The sequence below is a fragment of the Eumetopias jubatus genome, unplaced genomic scaffold, assembly GCF_037043125.1.
Source record: "Eumetopias jubatus isolate StellerSeaLion01/CBP00866 unplaced genomic scaffold, mEumJub1_p1.0 scaffold_3, whole genome shotgun sequence".
Taxonomy (NCBI): Eukaryota; Metazoa; Chordata; class Mammalia; order Carnivora; family Otariidae; genus Eumetopias; species Eumetopias jubatus.
This window is the reverse complement of record NW_028274809.1, coordinates 32,521,339-32,543,902: the sequence shown is the minus strand read 5'-3', so window position 1 is coordinate 32,543,902 and position 22,564 is coordinate 32,521,339. Positions and strand designations below refer to the sequence as shown.

At 40.7% G+C, this 22,564-nt stretch overlaps 1 protein-coding gene across 3 annotated transcripts in view; it reads left to right on the top strand.

Annotated features, from left to right (window-relative positions):
• Window positions 1-18,537, top strand: part of CD28 (CD28 molecule) — a 30,530-nt gene extending 11,993 nt beyond the window's left edge. For 2 of the 3 annotated variants that reach the window (XM_028112172.2, XM_088021578.1), the window contains exons 2-4: window positions 7,234-7,590; window positions 7,832-7,956; window positions 13,752-18,537. In XM_028112172.2, the coding sequence (XP_027967973.1) occupies window positions 7,234-7,590; window positions 7,832-7,956; window positions 13,752-13,880 (611 nt within the window). In that variant the 3' untranslated portion in view covers window positions 13,881-18,537. The remainder of the gene's footprint in view (window positions 1-7,233; window positions 7,591-7,831; window positions 7,957-13,751) is intronic. The other variant, XM_088021579.1, reaches the window with a different exon arrangement.
• Window positions 18,538-22,564: the final 4,027 nt, after the last annotated feature.

Here is a 22,564-nt window from a genome sequence, read left to right as displayed (position 1 = left end):
TCACCTCAAGTTTCCTTCCAGCTGAGCACTTTTTGCAGGATGGTACTCCAGCAAAATGGTGGAGAAAATTGAATTTTAACTTAGTTTTGTCCTGATTCCACTCCATTTACTCCCCTACTCAATGGTATTTTCCTAACTCTCACTTCTAATACCATCCAATTATCTGTCCAACTTTGAGAAGATCTAGAATCAATCACTGAAATTGTGTTGAAATTTTGATGCAACCTAACAGAGGGAAAGAATAATTAGAAATGAAGCATGAGCCAAGTCATAAAGGTCACTTGTCCTATGAACTTGAGCAATTTGTTCGACCTCTAACCTCAGTTTCCCCATCTGTGAAATGGGCATAAAGATGACTGTCCTATTTATTTACTTCACAGGTTAATATGGAGTTATATGAGATAAAATAGGAAAAAGCACTTTGTAGCCCTACGAATGTAGGCCACAATTACTAACTTAAGTCAATGTTTTTTCCACATTGCCTTTTAGGCTTCATCTTCTTTTGAAATCCAAGCATTAACAGAGTTGGTGAGGAGGGTCCTTTCAGGGGCAGGGTTCCTTCTCTGGTGCTTGGAACCACACCTGAGAGATGGTTATCTACTCCATCTGTGCAGAGAGTTGATTATTAAAATAGTAATGGACCCATTTACAACAGGCAAAAAGGGAAAGTTTTTTTTTTTTTTGTAACCAAATATCATGGAAGTACAAGTAACTTCCAATTTTCTAAAAGTCAACTGTATCACAAGATTCACAGATTATCTGTGGGAAATCTTTTAGCTCTCACTGCTTTACTTATAGGGAGCAGATAAGTACCTTTTCACCTCAAATCTTACCCTTCATGTTGCCTGTTGTTAAGGAGTTGTGAGGGAAAGAGGTTTGAGGTTACAGCTTCCTGTCTCCATACCTTTAGCTGATTTAGCTGCTAGGAAAGGCTTTGAAAGCAAAGCACTAAATTCATCATCAAAACAACTTGTCAATTCAGTTAGAGAAATGTCAGTCAAGCGAATCTTTTGATACCAGAAGCAAATACAATTGATGGACTGACAATGTTTCTCTTTTAATGCTGTAGGTTTGACCTAGGTGGACCTTGCCTAACTACTTACAAGAAGGAAAACCAAATATCCACAGGGAAAGGCTAGGTCTGCTAAGACCAAATTAACCTAAGGGTGCTCTTCACTCCTAGCATGAAAGGACTCAAGTACAAGTTAGTATAGGGAAGCTAAATATTTCTCTAGTGTCTTCTGAGTCTGGATATATTCTTAAATTTTACAATGTGTTCTTAAATTATTTGAAGTCCTGTGGATTCCCTGAAACTCAGAGAACCAAAAATACATTTCAAAGCCAAATATCATTTGATCTTTCCATTATTGGTAGCTGTGACTTATCCATGTTAATACTCCACTCCAATAGAGTAAGGGGTGTGCATTTTCACAATGCTCCATTTTAAGAAAAAAATAAGTATTGTGTCTACCGTAAGTTATAATGACCACATATATTCAATATCATTTAGATAAATTGGTAATATTTTTCTGCCACCAAAAGTGAATTTCTTTCATTTAGTGTGTCTTCAAAGCAGATGTAGATTTTGAAGTCCTATGAGATGGTTTCTCACTCAGGCTTCTCTACATGATTGACATGAACCAAGGTGGGACCAAGGGCTATCAGGATGTTAATGTTGAAAACAAGAAGTTCTATCAGCCAGTCCTTAACTTGGGTTGAACCCTAAGCTAGGAGACCATTGCCACACACTAGCACATATCTGGCAAACCACTTCAAGCATAGCACCTAGCTTTAAAATTATGTGTTCACATGGAAGACAGAAAAAAGTAAACGTTGACAAACACATTGGACGTCTCTTTTCATCAAATGGTCATGTAATCGATATTTTTCAAGCTCTTTCCCAACAAATTTTAGTAAAAGGAGTCACACAAAAAAGGACTTTTCTTTCCCCTTTGCAGTTTTGGATGTGCCATCAACCTGGAGAATACCGAATATGTAACAGCCAGTCACGACCCTGAGATCTCGGATTGCTCCTCTCTGAGAGATTGCTCAATTTGTAGTGCTGAGGTAGAATGGGTTCAGAGAAATCCCCTTAACCATGCTGAGGTTTGAATTTGGAGGCCCCATGGATGAACAGAAGGAAAGTCTATCTTCTAGTTATCTCACTATATTATGCTTTGTGAAGGAAAAACAGATTCAGGAGAGAAAGACCACCACCTCTCCCTTGTGAGAACAGAAAACAGTGAACTAAGCTCCAAGGAGTCAGCTGTGTTCCCAGGAACTTTTGAGGTAACTTGTATTCTTTGCAGTGGTCTCTTAGGCTGGAAGAATGTCTTTTTCATAGCCCAGATGTCTAAACATCACCTCAGTTTCTCATAATGAGTGAAGAAGAGAAGTAGGCAAAAGAAAAACAGGATTACTTACCGGTTGGTGTGTACGGCCTGAGGATAATCATTTTTAACTCCTCCTTCTCCTTCCCTCACCACATCTAAGCCAATGCTGAATTCTGCCAGTTTTAACCTGTAAATATTTCTTGAGCTCATCTACTTCTCTGTAATCCTAGTTCAGGCCCTTATCACCTCTTGCCTAGGCTACTACAACTAGATCCTAACTGGTCTCCCTGTTTACATCCTCGTGCCCTTTAAATTTACCCTCCACCTTTTCACTAAAGTGGTATATATAAAATGAAATCACCTGTCTGCTTAAGATACTTCAATAGGTGCTCATCACCAGCAGGAGAGCCCAAGCTGTGAACCATGCTTGTTTTGCCAGTCTTGTCTTTTACAAGTCATGTACCAGCAAAACAGAGACAGCTGTAATTCCCCCACATCTGCCATACTCTTTCACCTCCTCATCTCCTCTGCATAGAATCTTCTTTTTCTCTCTTTGTCTTGTGTTCCCCGTAGTCCACCACCTCACACCCTTTTCTCCACCACACACTCTTCTACTTCACTTCACCCCCTGACACGAAGACTCATCTTGCTAGGTTTTTACTTAATAAACTTGTTGAATACATGTATGCATACTTCCACACTCAGGTCCGCAGTCACTTTCAGAAATCCTTAGCTGGTTCTCCAGTTGCCTGCAGAAATTCTGTGCGGATCACTGTGGCACTATTTTAAAAGTAGCTGTTTATGTACCTTTCTTTCCCACCAAACTGTAAGCTGCCCAAGGATAGAAACTGAGCCCTGTTCATCTTTGGGAAATAGGTTTTTTTCTCTTCTGTGTGCATCCTGGGAGGGTGTCACATTCTGAGTGATATCAGACATATTCAGCAAACTACTGGAGTATAGATGCTAGAGCTTCTTTTCCTTCTTCCATCTCTTTCCCCTCTCTCTACCTCACTGTGGGTGCTGGGAAAAGGAAGCCAAACCCAGTCACCATCCAGGGTTTCTCTCCAGCTTTCCTTGGTTTTCCTGTTTATGCTCCCTTTTATTGCCCTAGCAAAGAAGTCCTATGCTCATTTTTTCCCTTATGTCAGCTCTCAAAGGCAGAGCAGGAAGAATTTGACTGCCCCTTAACACAGAATCCCAATAATTAGGAACAGAAACAATCCCCGGAGGGCTCAGTAAGCAGAAACACCAACACCTGACCTGGACTCCCTGAAAAGCAGGGGGAGATGTTGGCATTTCTTGCTAGGTTTGGTTCTTTTAATCAGAACTGGACCAGTGATTCTTTCTAAGTAAACAAAGAATAAAACCAAGCAAAATGAAATACAACAAAAAACAAGTTGAATTTCCCTATCATGACAGGTTGAACTTTTTGGTTCTTACATGTGCTTTTCAGTGCTTTTAGGGGGTGTTTGAATGAATGATAAATGAAGCTAATGTTGTTGAGACACAAATTTTGAATAAGGATTTAATGAGATGGTAATCAGACCTAGCTGCTGATAACTTACCACCTTTCACTTATTGATTATTTAATGAGATCCTATCATTCACACAGTAGTATACAAAGAAACATAACAGATTGTCCTTGCTCAAAGAAGACCTGGAAACTGGAAGTCTAGAGGAAATAAATGCACACAAATCAAGAGCTCGAAGCATATGAAACAAGAGGTGTTCCACATGTAGAACCTGACCAAATGGCAAATGAGTGATACAGATAGTAATCATTTTGAGACCTGAGAAGGGAGAGACACTCTAGGCCATGAACTTAGTTGACAAAGTATGGAAAGAGCAATGAGCACACAGTACTTTGCTGGGATGTTAACTTAAAACAGTCCAGCTAACTGGGAGGATTGGGTTTGAGGAGATGAGGCTGGAAAATCCTGTGGAGACCCTAGGAATTGAGGATAAGAAATGAGTTTTCAATTGTTAAATCACTGGTTCTCAAACTTGACTGCAAATTAGAATCTCCTGAGAAACTAAAATATTGATGTCTGGGTCCTATACACAGAGATTCTGATTAAACTGGCCCAGGAATCAAAGGTTTTTAAAAACTGTAGCTGATTCTAATACACTGTCAGCTTGAGAAATCTGTTACACGATCGTGATTTTCAACCCTCACTAAATATTAGAGTCAAAGGGGGGAATTTTTATGACAATACTAAAGATGACCCACAGAATGGGAAAAATATACGCAAATCCCATATCTGATAAGGAACTTGCATCAAAAATATGTAAAGAACTCTGATAATTCAATAATTAAAAGGCAACCCAGTTAAGTGGGCAAATGATCTGAATACACATTTCTCTAAAAAGGATAGACAAATGCTTAAAAAGCATATAGAAAATGCTCCACATCATCAGTCATTCGAGAAATGCGTATCAAACCACAATAAGATACTGTTTCATATCCACCAGAATGGCTATAGTAACAAAAGTGAACAATAACAAGTGTTGACAAGGAGGTGGGGAAATCAGAATCCTCAGACACTGCTGGTAGAAATGTAAAATAGTGCAGTTGCTTTGGAAAACAGTTTGTCAGCTCCTCAAAAAGTTAAGCTGAGTTACCATATAACCTAGCAATTCCACTCCTGGTATACACCCAAGAGAACTGAAAACATATGTCCACACAAAAATGTGCACATCAATGTTCATAGCAGCAGTATTCATAATAGCAAAAAAGTGAAAGCAAGTGATGAATGGAAAAACAAAATGTGGTGTATATACATACAACAAGGTATTATTTGGCCATGAAAAGGAATGAAGTTCTGATACATTTTACAACAGAGATGAACCTTGAAAACATGATGCTAAGTGAAAGAAGCCAGACAAAAAAGGCCATATATTGTATAAGCCCATTTATATGAAATGCCCAGAATAGACAAATCCATAGAGACAGAAAATCGATCAGTGGTTGCCAGGAGCTAGAGGGAAGGAGGAATGAGGAGTGGTTGCTAATGGGTATGGGATTTCTGTTTGGGGGCAATAAAAATACAATATTCTGGAATTGGATAGTGACCATCCATTTGCAATTTGTGAATTTAATAAAAAACCACTGCCAGAGGGAAGGAAGGTGGGGGGATGGGCAAAATGGGTGAAAGGGGGTGGGAGATATGGCTTCCACTTATGGAATAAGTATGACATGGGAATGAATGGTACGGCATAGGGAGTACAGTCAATGGTATTGTAACATGGTTGTGTGGTGACAGATGGAAGCTACACAGTGGTGAGCGTAGCATAACTATAAAGTTGTTGAATCCCTATGTGGTACATTGTGTGTCAACCATACTCAAAGAAAACAAAATAAAACCCAACCACTGAATTGTATACTTTAAATGGGTGAACTTAAAAAAAAAAGGAGTGGCTTTATGGTACATGAATTATATCTCAATAAGTTGTGTAAAAAAAATGAGAAGAAACAATACAAATCCCTTCTCCAATCCAGCATAGACTAATTAAATCAGAATTTCTGGAAATGGGACCTGGACATAGGTTTTTTTTTTTTTTTTTTTTAAGTTCTGGGATGTACAGCCAGAGTTGAGAACAATGCAGGTGACAAAAAACTACTAGTAACTTAGTTCTATGCATCTTCCTTTTTCCCAAAGTAAAAACAAAACACCTGAGCACTTGAATGCAAATCCAGGTTAAATTGGAGGTTTTATTTTAATAGATTTTTATTTTATTTGGCTCTTCAGTATGGGTGTTGTTTCAAAAAACCTTTTTTAAAAAATGCAAATAAGTAGATAATTATTAGCATAACCCCAAATAACAGCAAATTTTTTGGGGGTCTGTATTAAATTTTGAATCAGAGACACAAAACCATTCATTGTTTTTGAGAAATTCATTGTTTTAGAGTAAAGGAAAATTTAGAGAAATTTGCGAAGTTGATTCTTAATGGTTAAGTGGTCTATTTCTCAGGTGGTTGTAGTTTACTTGGGTTTTTAGTCGTAGTTTTGCTCACCATCTATTCAGCAATTTTAGACAAATCATCTAATATTTCTGGGCCTCACACAGTCATTAAAAAAAAAGGAATATATTGTCATGTGCCAGGCAATGGGGATACAGTGGGAAACAACATGGAATAGATGTGTTCTCTTCCTCATGTAGGTTAGAGTACCTAGCTTCAGGTTCTTTGCTTTGAGAACTGTGAAGAGACTGAACTAGATGGTCTCCAGATTCTTTGATCATTTACTGGAATAGCATGGAGGTAGAAAAATGGAGTAGAGGGGGAGCTCTTCCATTTCCTGTGATTTAAGGGAATGATTATGTGAAGTTCTTGAGAAGGCTCTTCTCAGAATTTGCTATGGAATGTAAGTTCAACTCTTTTGGTTATGTCTTCTCTTACTTTTTATCCTACTCTTGGAATGGCCAACAAACAAAGTCCAAATGTTTCAAAACATTTTAATTACTTCACAAAAGCCTGTATCACAACTTAAAACCAAATCTATTTGTGTATCGACATCAGGTGTTAAAAAGCCATTTCCAAGGATCCCACTCAATCAAGAAGATACACAATTATGCACGATTGACATCTTTGGAATCTTAGCACAGATTCAAAAATTCCAAATGCATAGCTGTGGTGCTCAGTGCCAACAGAAGGCCACATTCTGCCCTCCAAGTGAAAACACGCTCCCTCATTCCATTCAAAGGAGGATGAAAATAATATCAAAATGCAAACTTTTAAACTCTCAGTATAATTATCTTCCAAAGAGCTCCCGCATCTTCATCTGCCAAGAGAAAACCTTTACTGGAGATCTGTTTATTTTGTTAATTAATTTGTTTTGATTTCAGGAAAAAAAAAAGTCCTCACGCGCTTGTTCTAAGCAAATGATTTTTCCTTCTTCAGAAAACAAGATTTTGGTGAAGCAGTTGCCCAGGCTTGTGGTATACAACAATGAGGTCAACCTGAGCTGCAAGTATACCCACAACCTCTTCTCAAAGGAGTTCCGGGCATCCCTTTATAAGGGAGTAGATAGTGCTGTGGAAGTCTGTGTTGTGAATGGAAATTACTCTCATCAGCCTCAGTTCTACTCAAGTACAGGATTCGATTGTGATGGGAAACTGGGCAATGAAACAGTGACATTCTACCTCCGGAAGTTGTTTGTTAACCAAACGGATATTTACTTCTGCAAAATTGAGGTCATGTATCCACCTCCTTACATAGACAATGAGAAGAGCAATGGGACCATTATCCATGTGAAAGGTAACATACAACTCTACCAGTGCACTGCTCTAAAGTAATGGCTTTCAATGGCAGTCTTGAAAACTAGGTTATGATCAGTGGTGGGGTTGGATCAATCCCAGAGAGGAAGCCTACACATTCTACACTAGTGATATTTTGCATATTTTGATCCCTTTCCCATTCTTCTATAAAGTTCAGAAGGAAGGAAATGTACTCAAGTGCCACTTCCATGTTGTTTAACCCACTCTGTTCTATTTTTCAGAGAAACATCTTTGTCCAGCACAGCCGACTCCTGAATCTTCTAAGCCATTTTGGGTACTGGTGGTGGTTGGTGGAGTCCTGGTTTTCTATAGCTTGCTAGTAACAGTGGCTCTTTGTGCTTGCTGGGTAAGAGAAGCAACACTGCTTTTGTGTAACTTTTCCACTGCACATGTAATCTGAACATGTTCAAGAATTTTGCCCATGTGTTCATTTTCTGTTTAACACGTGCTGGTTATTATTATTGCTGTTATTTCCTTGCTAGGTTTGGGTAGGTTCTCTTTTAGCCTGTTCAACTTTATCTGAGATGAAAATCTAATGTGAATTCAATTTTCCAGAAGGCACTAATTAGGTGGCCAGGCAGAATAAGAAGCTAAATGGGTAAATCGGGAGTGGGGTGGGGGTGGGAGTCTTAGGGCCAGTTACTTTTCTTCTTCCCATTTTGCAATATCATAATGATGTATAAAATAGTTTTAATATATACATATATATAAAAATCTAAGCAACTTGGGAATCTAGGCACTGAAACCAATGAACAATTTTGGTTCAGGGTCAAAAATTGTGAGAAATTTGGCTACTGAAATTATGCATTCAAACCTAGCAAAGAAACTAGGTCTGTTTATCTGAGTCATATTTTTATCTCCTCTGAAGCAGTTGAATTTTGTGAGGCCAAGTATGGTTGCTGTCATGATGAACCCATAATGGGAGTTAGACTTTCTGAGCTCTCAGCACTGAATTAGAGTTTACCAATTTGTGCAAATGTTCATGTCATGAACTTGGTGTATTTTTCTTTACCTTCTTCAAAGTTGGAAGTTTTGAAACCATCTTGATGACCATATCCACTGTTAAGATGGGACTCCCTTACCAACGATCTTTCCCTTACTCAGAAATCTCCCTTTCTCATGTACACAGTGTGAGACAGAATACCTCCTGCATTGATTCCATGTTGTCTTTGAATTTTTTACTATAAGTTAGATGCATGTATGAGTCATTTCTTTAATAAGAAATGTATGTTCCTCAAGGATAAAGGACCATTTCTCTTGATATTCACCGTCCATCTGGTATTAAGCATATTTAATCCTTAATGAGTGCTTATCAAATTGATGAATTGATAACCCTCATAAAGGCCAAACTAAGGACTTAAATGAACATATCTTTAAGGCATATTCTTTTTTTTTTTAAAAGATTTTATTTATTTGACAGACAGAGACAGTGAGAGCAGGAACACAAGCAGGGGGAGTGGGAGAGGGAGAAGCAGGCTCTCCGCTGAGCAGGGAGCCCGATGTGGGACTCGATCCCAGGACCCTGGGATCATGACCTGAGCCGAAGGCAGCCACTTAACTGACTGAGCCACCCAGGTGCCCCTTAAGGCATATTCTACACATTTAACTAATCCATATATGGGTCAGTGATTTCTGGAACCCACACGAGGTGAAACTGTCCTATTTACTAAAGACCTGGTGCTGGGGGGCTGGGTGGGTAGAGGTGAGGAGGGCAGCCTTGGGTTCACAGTCATGTAAATGATAGATCCAGCCTGGGATCCTTTTATTTTACTTTTTTTAAAGATTTATTTATTTGAGAGAGAAAGAGCATGAGTGTGTGAGTGTGGGGAGGGGCAGAGGGAGACTCCCTGCTGAGCACCGGAGATGGGGCTTGATCTCATGACCCATAAGATCATGACCTGAACTGAAACCAAGAGTCCGATGCTTAACCGACTGAGGCATTCACGTGTCCTGCCTGAGATCCTTGTAAACTCTGTTGGCCTATTTCCAAAGTTTGCCTCTCAATCTTTCCCCACATGCTTCTAACATTTTGGAAGACTCTAGGGGCAGATAGACATTTGTTAGGCTGCCTGTTGCTTCATCTGTCCCTTCTGTAGGGTAGGGAACAAAGTGGCTGTTTATTCCTGGAAATCTCTTATACGATAGTAACTTGATATTTACCTGTCTTGCCTCTTCCAAGTTGCTCAACCTGGGAGCCTTTTATGTAGAGAAATATTGCTTAAATTCTTCCTCTGATGTCAGTTGAGTCCCTCATCTTTCTGGATCTTGGGGTCTTCATACAAGGTACCTTCCCACTTTGAACCTCTGTGGTGTTTGCCAATGATTTTAGAATTTAGAATCTTAGTCCTTATTTTTATCCCTTGGGAATTTCAACTTCTTAATCTGAAATATAGGTGTAGTGGCTTTATGGGTACAGTTCCATGACAGGTGCTCCCTTGTAATATGCTGACCTACGTCAGTGTAATTTGCCAGCTTTCCAGGAATTCGTTTTGAAAATTACTTTAACTTTCAGTGGCCAGAAGGGTACCGCTCATCATTTAAAACTTATTGTAAATACACATTAGAGTATCAGTTACTATAATCAGGCACTAATTTGCTCAGTGATGGGAATCACCCAAAGGAACAAAAGCCACTTCTCATTTTCAGTGAATTTATACAGTTCACTTTCAACTTGGAAACATCATAGATACCACGGGTTTTTCTTTGGTGGTACTACTTGCTTTGTCTTGAGAAAACTTAACTTTGGTCTTACTCTGTTTCATAGGTTCCTTGTGAATTAGGAAGAGCCAGTAGTTGGCATGATCTTATCTTCTGTGGCCTCTTATAGTCAATTAGGTTGTCCAGTAAGAACCCTTTGGTTTGCATCTCAACCTAGGTCTTTGTACTCTCTGCCCAAAAGGGTGTGAAATAAATATATGTCTATATTTCATAAGATAACATCACATTTTTCCCCTTGGCTCATCTTTTCTTGCTGCTATTACTGTTTAAGCCACCAGCACCTCATTGAACAAGGCAGCCAGGCCATTAGGGATCCCTAGAGGTTAGCCATTTCCTGGGTCCTATTCCAGGAGCCTATTTTTGGCTGGTCAGCACTATGCCTTGGCATGAGCTGTTGTTCTCCGGAACTCCCTGAGGGCTTGTGATGAGCTACTGCAGGCGGTTGTAGGCTGAGTGGGTTCCTGGGAGCAGCTGCACATTCTAGCCCAGCTCTTGACCTGTTGCTGGCATTTGAATAAATAAAGTGCTCCCCTGTGCCAGGCTGCTGCCGAACAGCACCTGTTACTGTCACTCAATCCTCCACTCACTCAGCTGAGCTAGTAAACCTATTCTCTTTCTTAGTCTCAAGGAGCCTTTTTGAAAACACGATCTTCTCCACTATCCGTCACAATGTGGGGAACGTGGACAGTGTGTGGATAGGTGGTATCTGCCTTTAAATCCAGTGTGCTCTTGAAGACTGTGCCTTGAAGTGAATTGTGTCTTGTTGCTGCTTCCAGGAAACAGGCGGGTGAGGGTGGGGGTGGAGGAAGGGCAAAGGAGGAGTGGTCCTGAAATCCCACATCTTTAGCAGACATAGCAGATTGGGGAAGGGGCAGAATAGAGCACCCAGTCGCACAGACACATAAGGCGAGTCCTCTCCACACATATATGCAGGTGCACACAGACACTGTGGGTTCTGGATTGTGTTCCCAGCCATGCATGTGTCATTTCCATCCCACTGTTGGGTTTACAGCTTAGTGGACTAAATCCACCATCTGAAAACAGCATGAGGCAAAGCATGGGAGCTGAATGAGCAGATCTTTCAGAGTCTTTGGGCAACCCGGAAAGCCTCAGACCCACGACATCTTCGTTATTGGGGCTTCTCTACCAGCTATAGTTGTATTTCGGTGTCCGGAGGCAAAGACTGCCATTTGGGAGTCTGGCAAGGGGAGTCCTCAGAGGTGGAGTAAGTACTAAAATGCTTGCCAGGGTATCAGCAGCAGCTTTCCACATTTATTTGGGGGCAGAAGTTTCTCCTGCTCTGGCATAACCCTGTGCCCAAGAGAACTCTAGTCCTTATTTATGGAAAGGATGTAGAGCCACGATGTTTGGAGAGCAACTTCCCTCATCCACTGTGTTTCCATGGCTACCTCTCTTGAATGAATCTCCCAGTTATGTCTGTTTAATACTGTCCTCTTCTTAGTTTCAGCTGGATTATCCATCCATCATTCAAATCCCAAATGACCAAAGCTGGATTTGTAAACTTCTCTTACAAATCTACTTCTCCTACTGTCCTGCCTTATATCTATGGATGGAACAGCTTCCTTCCAGTCTCCCAGGTTCAAATTATTGGTCATCTCTGGGGATGAGCAAGAAGGAAGGGTCAAGCAATCCAACAATATTCATTCTAAATTTGGTCCCATATTTTGTATCCATTACTTTCTTTTCATTCCATTCCTTTTCATGATCAGCCTTCTTAGATCAGGATTTCTCAGTCTTGGCATTATTGACATTTTGGGCTGGGTAGGTCTTTGTTGATGGGGACTGCCCTGTGCACCATAGGGTGTTTAGCAGCAGCTCTGGCCTCTACACACTGGATGCCATAACATTCTTCCCAGTTGTGACAACACAAAATGCCTTCAGACATTGCCTGGGACAAGGGATAGGGAGCTGGTGGTGTCAAGGATGAGACTTAGGAAGTCTTGGGCAACTGTATATATGGCAGTGGCACTCACTGAAATAGAAACACCGGGAGAGGACCAGACGTTAGGGGAGGATCTGAGTTTCGTTTTGGACATGTTGAGTTTGAAGTACCTTTGAGGTCTCATCCAGAGATATAAATTTGGGTGAATAGGTGGTAATTGAAGCTGCAAATGGGGATGAGTTTGCCTAGAGAGAATGGAGTGAATAGAGGAGAAGGCCTGTGAGGAGCTCTAACACTGAATGGCTACTTAGAGAAGGATGAGCTTGCAAAGGAGGCAGGGAAGGAGTAGCCAGACGGGTAGGATGAAAACCAGTATGGTACCATCTCATGGAAGGCAAAGTGGAACAGTGTCTCAAAAAGGCGAGAGTAATCATTAATAGAGAATGCCGCCAAGAATTCAAAAGATAAGGACTGAAAACATGTTAGTTGGATTTAGTAATGTGGAGGCCAGTGTTTTTCAAGCCTTTCTTTAACACTTGCGCATGTTCATTTGACAAGGAAGGTGTGAAGGGCTCAGGGAGGAGTGCATGAAAATAAGGCCAGGGCAAAAGTCACCTGCTCACTTACCTGTTCAAGGGTTCATGTCATTCAAGTGGCATGTATCTACTTATGCATCAGGCCAGGTGTTAAGAAATAGACATTTTTTTTTCCCTAAAGGGAATTCTGAATTCAGAAACCTGGGTAGCTATTTTTTAGAATTTTCATGGGTCTTTTATCAGACATGTAAATTTTACCATCACTTTGGTTCAGGAAAGATGCTCCTAACCTCCAGTCAAAACTATGCTAAGATTCATGGTGCGTGTAACTCTTGCTCTGGGTTTTAGTATTGCCGCTACTTCCCTCACCCCTGATAGAAATTCATCCAGAAGGAGCTGAATCTGAGGAACAGAGATTGAGTGACACTATGGTCTTTATGGAAACGTACATACACGTCAGAGAATACGAATGTAACTAGTTGTCTTGAATTATACCTCTCCACTAATTTGGACTCCAGGGCTATGAATTTATGATTATTTCAGACTCTAGAGGGGTGAAGGTCCTCTTGGATTAATGATGGAAAAATGGCTTGTTAAGCAAATGACAGATGTAAGAAGATTGCAGTGGGGATGCTTAACTTTTTCAAAGGAGGAAGGGCCTTCAAGAGTATTTACATATCAACAGTGGATATGTTAATTAGATATGCTTTTGGAATTCAAATAACTGCATTGAGGATAACATTGGTACATTATCTAAAAAACTTTCTTTGATTCAGATTTTGCATGTTAATTTAGAGGAGTTCAAAGTAGTTAGGTTTGATTAGGCACTATCCGGGTCCAAGGCGCTCAATGAATTCAGGTGTATTCAGCTTCATTTGACGGTCTATGTTCTGAGTAGTTGTTCCCGCAAGTCTTAGAACTCCTCCCACTCTATGTCTCTCTGTTCCCTGACCCCCTTCACAGTGACCCTTCTCTTTTCTGCAGATGAAGAATAAGAGAAGCAGGATCCTTCAGAGTGACTACATGAACATGACCCCCCGGAGGCCCGGGCCCACCCGAAGGCACTACCAACCCTATGCCCCAGCACGCGACTTTGCAGCATACCGCTCCTGACATGGACGCCTATCCAGATGCGAGCCGGCTGGCAGCTCTTCATCTGCCCAACACAACTGCTCTGGATAGGAAAAACCTGCCTCGTCTTCAGCCGGCCACGGGCTCCTTTTATGGGCTCTTATTAAGCTCCCAATGCCAATTTTTCTTGAATGACTAGACCAAATAACATTATTTTGAGACTCTGAAATGAAGTTAAAGAATATTACTGTGGCAGGCTCTGTCTTGTCGTGCCATGACCCAAATTCCAACTTGCCATGTATTTATTGACTTAAGAGGTTGCAGTAGAAAACAAAAGAGCCGTGGATTCTATTAACCTTGAAATCTGCTTTCCATTTCACTCCTTTCTCACTCACCTGAACATTGTGGTCAAGTGAAGTGTGATATGGAGGGACTCTTTAGATGGAGAAGAAAGGCTAGGAACTCATTCCTTTTAGTTAAATGGGGGTTTAGGGTGGGAATAGGTTAGAGTGGGGGAGAGGGGAGGGAGACTTACTTAATGAAAAATCATTAAAACACTGTCTCTCATTCATGAAATGAGCCACTTAGTTCCTATTTAATACTGTTTTAGTTTAAAAAGATATAGACATGTTTTTTTTTTTTTGATGAACTCTGGTCATATTTAGTCATTTTGACCAATGGAATTCCTTCGAAGCAACTTGAGGCAAACAGTATCGCCCTCCTTACTCCTTGGGATGGGAATTCAATGTAGTATTCACAGTATAATTTGAAAAGAATAAAATAGTCCTCCCAAACCAAGGATGTGTCAGGAAATGAAGGGTTACTTCTTTAGCAGATCATTCCAGTTAAATCATATAGGGGGCTTTTCTGTTCCCTCTATTTCAGGTTTGGCTGGTTGGTCTCTTTGTTGTCCGTGTGGACACTGAAAGCGCATCCAGAGCAGTGATGATACTGTGAAAATGGGGTGTGGGTGTTCATGAGGGCATGGGGGATGAGTCCCAAGAAACTTCTTCTGGAGGAGGAGAAGAGAAGGGAATCATGTGACTCTTGCTAATGTACTGAGGGGCAGGGGCCAACATCTGGTGGAAGATTTCCAGAAGGCAGAAGGAGACATGGCGAAAATTCCTTTACAGCAACTTTATATACTTTGGGCTCAGAGCTCCAGAACTCTGTGGGTTCAGCTGTATGTTTACCCTGGAGGTCCAGTGACATGGAAAACTATTTTGGAGTGTGTCTTTTAAGACAGCATCAAAGTTCTCAAGATACCCTGCAAAGCCTGACCCTGTAAGACCTGATCTTGTCATGACCATGGATATTTTTCTGCCTCCAGTTGGGGTCCACTGGTGTATGCCTGGGGACCTTGAAGAACAGCTTTACTGCTGCCTTTACAATTTGTTCAGTGCTTCAATTTACTCCGATGTTAGAGGAGTATAGGTTTTAGAAGCAGTTAAAATAGATCTGGTTCAAGTCCCATTTCTAGTTGGCCTTAGGCAAATCACTGACTTTCTAAGACTCGACTCTTCAACCATAAAATGGCGGTAATGATCATAATTGTTTGTCGCTATGGTATAAACTCCATCAGGGCATGGCCCAAGTGTGTCTTTTGTTTTTTTCTGCTTGTCCCTGGCACTAGTACCATACCTGACAAATGATGTTTATTGCCTTATAAATAATGTATAAAGATTAAACTGGGGGGGTGCCTGGGTGGCTCAGTGGGTTAAGCATCTGCCTTCAACTCAGGTCATGATCTCTGGGTCCTGGGATCAAGTCCCACATTGGGCTTTCTGCTCAGTGGGGAGTCTGCTTCTCCCTCTCCCTCTGTGCTCTCTCTCTCTTGCCCTCTCTCAAGTAAATAAATAAAAATTAAAAAAAAAAATGCCCCAAGAAGGGAGAGAAGACTGTAACACAAATTTAGACCCACTACCCGGGGATAAGGTGCTATAAAATTTGAGAGCCTTCTAACTTCCACCATTTTCCTGTTTTGGAATATTTTAGCTTGTAATGAAATGTACAGTGTTCTGCCTCCCACTTTTATGTATAGAAAGAAGTCTTCTTTAATTTTTTTTGTGATGTGGGGAGGGGAATCCTATGATTCCAGACAGAAAATATTGTACTTTGGTCGACTTTGAAATGGGCTTCCATTCTATGAATATAATTAATCCAGAGAAGGTCAAACTCATTAGAACTTGGGTGACAAAGAACTCTTGAATTTATACTGGCTCATGTGCTGCATCACCAGCCTCTTGGCACACAGAGTTCTTTAATCCAAGTTACTAGATTGGATTTGATAATGATAGAGCTAGAGAATTTTATGAAGAGCAATGGCAAAAAATAAATTTAAAAAATGGAAAAATTTGATCTTTGGTAAAAAAATGGTTTTATTTTCTGATGGGAAAAATAAGTTTACTAAAGATGAATCACACTTTAGATTTCTCTTACTCACTCTGAACAGAACCAAAGTAGAAATGTTAATAGGGAAGTCCATTTTCACTATTAGTATGAGCCAAGAAATGGTTTAAAAACAGTGGTTGGAGCAATGCTTTTACAGTTTCAGATGTGATAATCATGAAGAAAACAATGTCATTTGCTGCTATTATTGTAAGAGTCTGATAATTAATAGTATTTCTATAATTTTTGATTGTGAGCTCACTTATTTTGGGCTGAGCATGCCAAGTTAAAGAGACCAAGTGTACATTATATTCTGTGTATTCAGTGGTAAAATTACTGAACTACCATGTGCCTATTTTTAATTTGTGCTTCAGTATTTGTCCTTCAGAGCAAGTATACTTGACTTTTGGTCATGAATCTGGAGAAAATTTGCTATTTAAAAATGGTGTGGGATAAATCTTTTTTTTTCCCATAAATCTCCAGTTTAGCTTTTTAAAAAAGAAAGCAAACTTTCGTATATTAGTTTTATTTCAAGCAAGGTTCACTCCTGGTTTGTTTACTTTCTTTCAATCACAATTTCTCATCAAACCAACGGTTTATAGCTCTAGGATGTGTGCATTCTGTGTGATGTGAATGCTCTATGAGAGAGATCAGACTTCAGTCTTGACCCCATCATTCCCTTGGGTTCACTAACCAAACCACTAGTTCTCATGGCTAATTTAATGGGGATGTTGATGGTTAAATGGATGTCAGATCCCTCATTCCAGTTTTTTGCAATGCTGGATAGGAACCACAGCCTATCCGGGGATTGATGCCAAAGTGTTAAATTCAGGTACATGCTGGAGGTTGGAGATGGTGGCAGTGATGGACCCAGAACCAGGGTCATCACTGCCTTAGACCTGTTAATTAACCCAAGTCAAGGACCGTGGCAAGGACTTTCTCAAGTCTTGGACTGAGTGACTTCTTGAGATTTGAGGCTCAGGAAATCTTTATAGTTATGTGCATACTTTCTGACATATTCCTCCTCAAACATCACAGACATGTTCCCACCTCAGGGCTTTTTTTTGCACATACTGTTTCCTCTGTCTGGAACGTTCTTCCCCAGATATCTACCTGGCTTGCTCCCTCATTTCCTTTAGGCCCTTGCTCAAATGTCACCATCTACCTTAGTTAACCACCTCCCTGCCCTGCCCCACCAAACCCTATATGCTTTCCTGGCTTGCCTTTTTTTCCATAGCGTTTCACCCTCTCTTACATTAGATTTTTTACTTATTTATTTGTTTATTATTTGTTTCCCCGAACTAGAGTGTAAGCTCCATGAGAGATGAAACTTTGTCTGCTTTGTTGATTGCCATATCCCCAGTGCCTAGAATAGTACCTGGCATGAAATAAATATTTATTGATTGAATGAATGAATTTCATATACCGTATGGATTAATGGTCAGTTTAAATGTACTAATCACACTCTGAGAAGGAGAGAGACAGTTCTGTTTTCTAGTTTCCTATTAATAAGTACCAAAATCCATTTTATCAGTGAAACAGGAGGTAATACATATATATACAACCAAAATTGATGAAAGAAAACTGACGGATGGAAGTTCATTCACATTTTAGAAATTTTTGTGCAGTGAGGAAAACCAATACTGTTAGAAAGAAACATCTTGAAAAGTCATGCTAAATAAGCCACAGTCAAGACTAAGTTGATTTTCCACTGAAGTCCTCAAATCTACTCTTAATGGAATATTGACTATGTTTTAAACATTACTTTAGACTAAGACTTCTAAAAATGTTGCCTTTGTAGTTTACATCCTATCTTACTACTGAACTGCTACTCATTTCTCTCTCTCTCTTTTTTTTTTTTTTTTGGCCTCAACAAATTCTATAAATGCCTTGCCTGGCTGTGATTCAAAAAGAGCTCAAAGATGAGAATGCTGGGGACAGACAATTTCAGCTTCTTTATCTGTCATGCTCATAACTGAACACTCTAATGGCTTGCAATAATTTAAAAATAAAAGAACAACAGTGAACAAAATTGTGGCACTTGGAGTAAGTTGAAAATTCAAATCAGACACGTTAATTACCACACACAGACAGACACACATACACAGAGCTTGTGGGTAGGGGAAGGCCCTTGAGTAAGAGACAGAGAGCTGGTCTGATAATTTACATAGCAGGTCCTATTTATTTCATTGCAAACTGTGCTTTGAAGGTGGCCTGAAGTCAAGTAGGTGTGCCATGAGGACTTCTCCAAAGCGACTCTTCTGTGTTAAATGGAGCTCATTAAGTTAAATAAAGGTAAACTTGAAAAAGATGAGCTTATATGTGTCATTCTACTCCAAGAAAGACTGAACTTAGCTAGTCACACATGAATTCAACTGGACAAAACAATTCAATCGGAAAGGGACAAGATTGATCAAAATTAGCCATTAAATGAATCTGCTCAATAAGCACTCCTTTGTTGGGCTAATAAAAATAGTGTAACCTAGATCTGCAAAAAAAGTTCTAGTACCTTGAAACCCAAGTTCAAAGAGAAATAAATTCAAACTTCATAACTTCACCTAACAGACCTCCCACCATGTTCTAGCTATGTAACTATGTGAATGCTGTAATTGCTTGCAGCCCTGAATTAACGTTTTTTTCTCCAGTCTGATAAAACATAGGGATTTCTTTTAAAGCAGTACCTTTTCTCCTCTCTCATCTTGCCGGTAACCAAGATAATGGATGAGTGAGAAAAATCAAAGAAACTTCTGGATCTATCATAATGGACGCTTAACCATCACACTAAGCAGCAGCAAAAATGATGGTCTGGGAGTCATAACAGACCCTTGTTTGGTAACTTATCTGTGTCTCCTAAACTGAGGCACTGCCTAACTCTTGACTTTTCATCAGTTTTCCTGGTCCTCAAAAGAAGTTTGGTTCTTCAGGAACAAATCTGAGTGGGTGAATCTCACAACTTTCTCTGATTTGGCGTCCCAAAGGAGTCTGTGCTTTCCCTTCAAAGATTCACAGGCTCTCAGTACTTAGAAACCCAGACCACTGTCCAGAGCACATTTTCTCAGGGCTTCTTTTGTTCTTTTCAGGGTGTGTGGACACTTGGGATCCATAATTGAAAAATGCTTGGGATGAAATATGGGTGATCCAAGAATATTTTGTCTTTTCTAAGCTGACCCAGGTATTGGAGGCCACTCTGAAGGCAGGACGGTATGCTTTCCAAGCCCCGTTTCCTATCCTATTTGCCAGCTGAAACTGTGAAAGGTTTTGGGGTGCCAGGAATTCGAGGGGACAAAAAGTCACAGAAGAAGGAATTTATCCCAGAGCAAGGGTGGCCTGCCTTCTCCTCACACTGCATCTGACAGTGCTATCTCAATGACAGACTTAAATGCTTCTCTGGCTCCAGAGAGCAAGTTGTGAGAGCTGGCTGGAAATGTCAGTTGAGACAAAAGAGCAGCAAACAGCTTTGTTTTCCTATAGTTGTGGTTTTACTTGGTGATGATGACACATGAAGATGAAAATGTGCAGCATGAACTCCTGTTGTTATCTAAGCGAGCATCTCTGCCAACACTGAAGGATATGTGTGGGTGTCACCTGCAAGCAAAGAGAGGAAAAAAAAAGAGGCCCTGTTTCGGAAAGAAGAGCCAGTTAATCAAAGATCAACAAGTGGTGCTGTTTATTTCATGAGCTTTATATTCGATTTCCTTCCCTTGTTAATCTCCAAGTCTCAATTTAGTCTCCGGACTAAATATGTGACTGTCTGGTGATGGAGGAAGGAGTGGAAAAGGTGGACTCGAATGGGCATCATGGCCGTTACTATAATGAAGTCATTTCTTTCATGTCTCCTGGGCACATACTTAACATCTGATACATTAGCTTCCAAATGGTGTGTTAGCTCTGAACTCTTGAGAACCTGTGGCATATTATACAAGGGTAGACACACTTGTGCTTGCTGTTGGGGACCCTTTTCCACTCCCAACCCCACGCAACTCTTGTTTCACTTGTTTAATGCTGCTTCCTCCTCTCTTCACCTTCATTCACTCAGTAACTCCTTCATGAGCACCTGCTCAGCTCCAAGAAGTAGGTGGGGTCCTGGGGACGTGACAGCGAGTAACACGGGCATTACTATCTCCTCCTTTGCCAAGTGTAAAATGTAGACTTCGTCTAGCCCTTCTCCTTCTCCTTCTTCTCTTTAAACACTCTGCTCTTCCTCTGGATAACCACTTATTCTTTATGGGCTCACACCTTCATGTGACTGTTTGATAGCTTTGGTTGGTTGGTTTGCCTGAAATTTATTTCTTTGAGATGTTCTTATTTAACCTTCTTAGCACAGTTAATGTCTTAGATCAGGGATTGACAAGGTTTTTTCTGGAGGAGACCAGAGAGGAACTAGCTTAGGCTTTGCAAACACACAGTCTTGTGCGGCTACTGAACTCCTGCCACTGGAGTGTGAAAGCTGCGTAGACAATACGTAAACAAATTAGCACGTCTGCCTTCCTGCAAACTTTTATTTGTAGACATTGATATCTGGGTTTCATATAACTTGCATAGGTCACACAATATGAGTATTCTTTTGACTCCCCTCCCCCCCCCCCCCGCCCCACAGCCATTTATCACATAAAATCCATTCTGAGCTCATGGGCTGTTCAAAGGCAGCCTGTGGGCTGGATTTGGTCTGCAGGCTGCAGTTTGCTGACTTAGACCCAAGCCACCATTTTAGCTACAAGCGTGTCTTTGAGTTCCAGCCACCATCTGCATTTTTAGGGCTGGAAGCCATCAAGTTTGGATGTGTGTAAAGGCTTCTTGGGAGTGGTGAATGTTAAATATCCGTTTTGAAAGAAGGGCATGGATCATTCGAGAAGAAGGAAGAAGAAACTTCATCGGAGGGAAAGGCATTTTAGGTGGAAGGAAAGGGAGATTATAAGTAAAGAAGAGGAGAAGCTGTTTCAGAATGATGGAGACCCTGCACATTATTGCTAAAAGCCTACAGATCTTGGGAATTGTGATTACTCTTCTCTCAAGTCATGTTTGCTTTTCTGCTCTTTTCTAAGCATCAAATCCTCTTCATCTCCAAGGAAACAAAGTAAATTTTGAGTCACAGCAGGCAGAGGGCAAAAAACATGGCCTCGTCTTATGTAATGGACAGGACTACTCTCCCTGTGAACCCTTCCAGACATTGCACAGTCATATCCAACATGGGCTGGGCGCAGCAGAGGTCAGAAACAGCTGTCTCAGAATTAGCCTCCTACTTTCTGCCCATCACCTGTGCTTTCAGTTTGCACTTGGCTGCCATTTTATGGGTGACCAAGGGTGACCTCCCTGGAATCCAGACTTTCACAGGTAACTGGTGAAATCAGTTTTACTCAGATAAGAAAGGCACTGACCCACCCCTTACCATTCCCTCATCCCCACTCCTGACTCCCGTCTACAGCTGCTGGTTACACCCAAGGTACAAATAGTTCCTGGAAGCAGTCCAGCATATGTGGGCACCCCAAGCCACACACCCATTCACACCATCTGAGCAATTTAAAAATAGGGTCAAATGTAGCATTTAGCTTGATTGGTCCAGCCAAGATCAGGAAATTGCCTCTAAAAGGTCAGATGATTAAGATCATTGTGCCAACAGTCTAGGATGTCAGTAATGAATAAAGATTCTGGCAGAATGAATTTATCCTGACTTTGTTTATGACATTCAAGTTCTGGGTCTGCATGAACAGCCTCAGGAATTCTAAGTAGAATTTTATTCTCCATCATGCAGGACTACTGTGTACACTTACGTGTTGTATGCCGCTCACAAGGGCCCCGAGCCAAGGGGCTGGAGGGGGCCAAAATCCAGTAGGATCCCCTTAAGCTACTCACTTGCAAGAGCTATGTCCACTGGGAGAGGGCACCTTTCTCTAATGCCCACACATAGGGGCTACCAAGGTGCTGACAGAATGCTTACTTCTCTGCCACTTGGTTACTGAGCTCTTTATAAAAAAGATTAGATCCTCATTCTCAAAACAGGAATTATCTAGGATGAGCAAGAGTTAAAAATCAACCAAACAAGTGGAATGATTCTTAATACCATAAAAATTTCTCTCCTGGGTCCCTCCTTTAGTCTTTTCTGCACAGTTTAATTCAGTTGGTTGATTTTTCCTGAAATACATCTTGGTGGGGTTGAGGAGGAGATTGTTTTTTAGGAGTAATGTGAGAAGAAACTTCCTGGCTCAGATCTCTGAAGAAAAAAATCTGTGACCTGGAGAACACTAGGTTTGGATTTAGTTCTCGGGATGTCCTTGGAACTTTTTAGTTAATGGCAGAAACTACTCTTATTTTATAGTTATCAGTACATGAAGGGTTTAGAC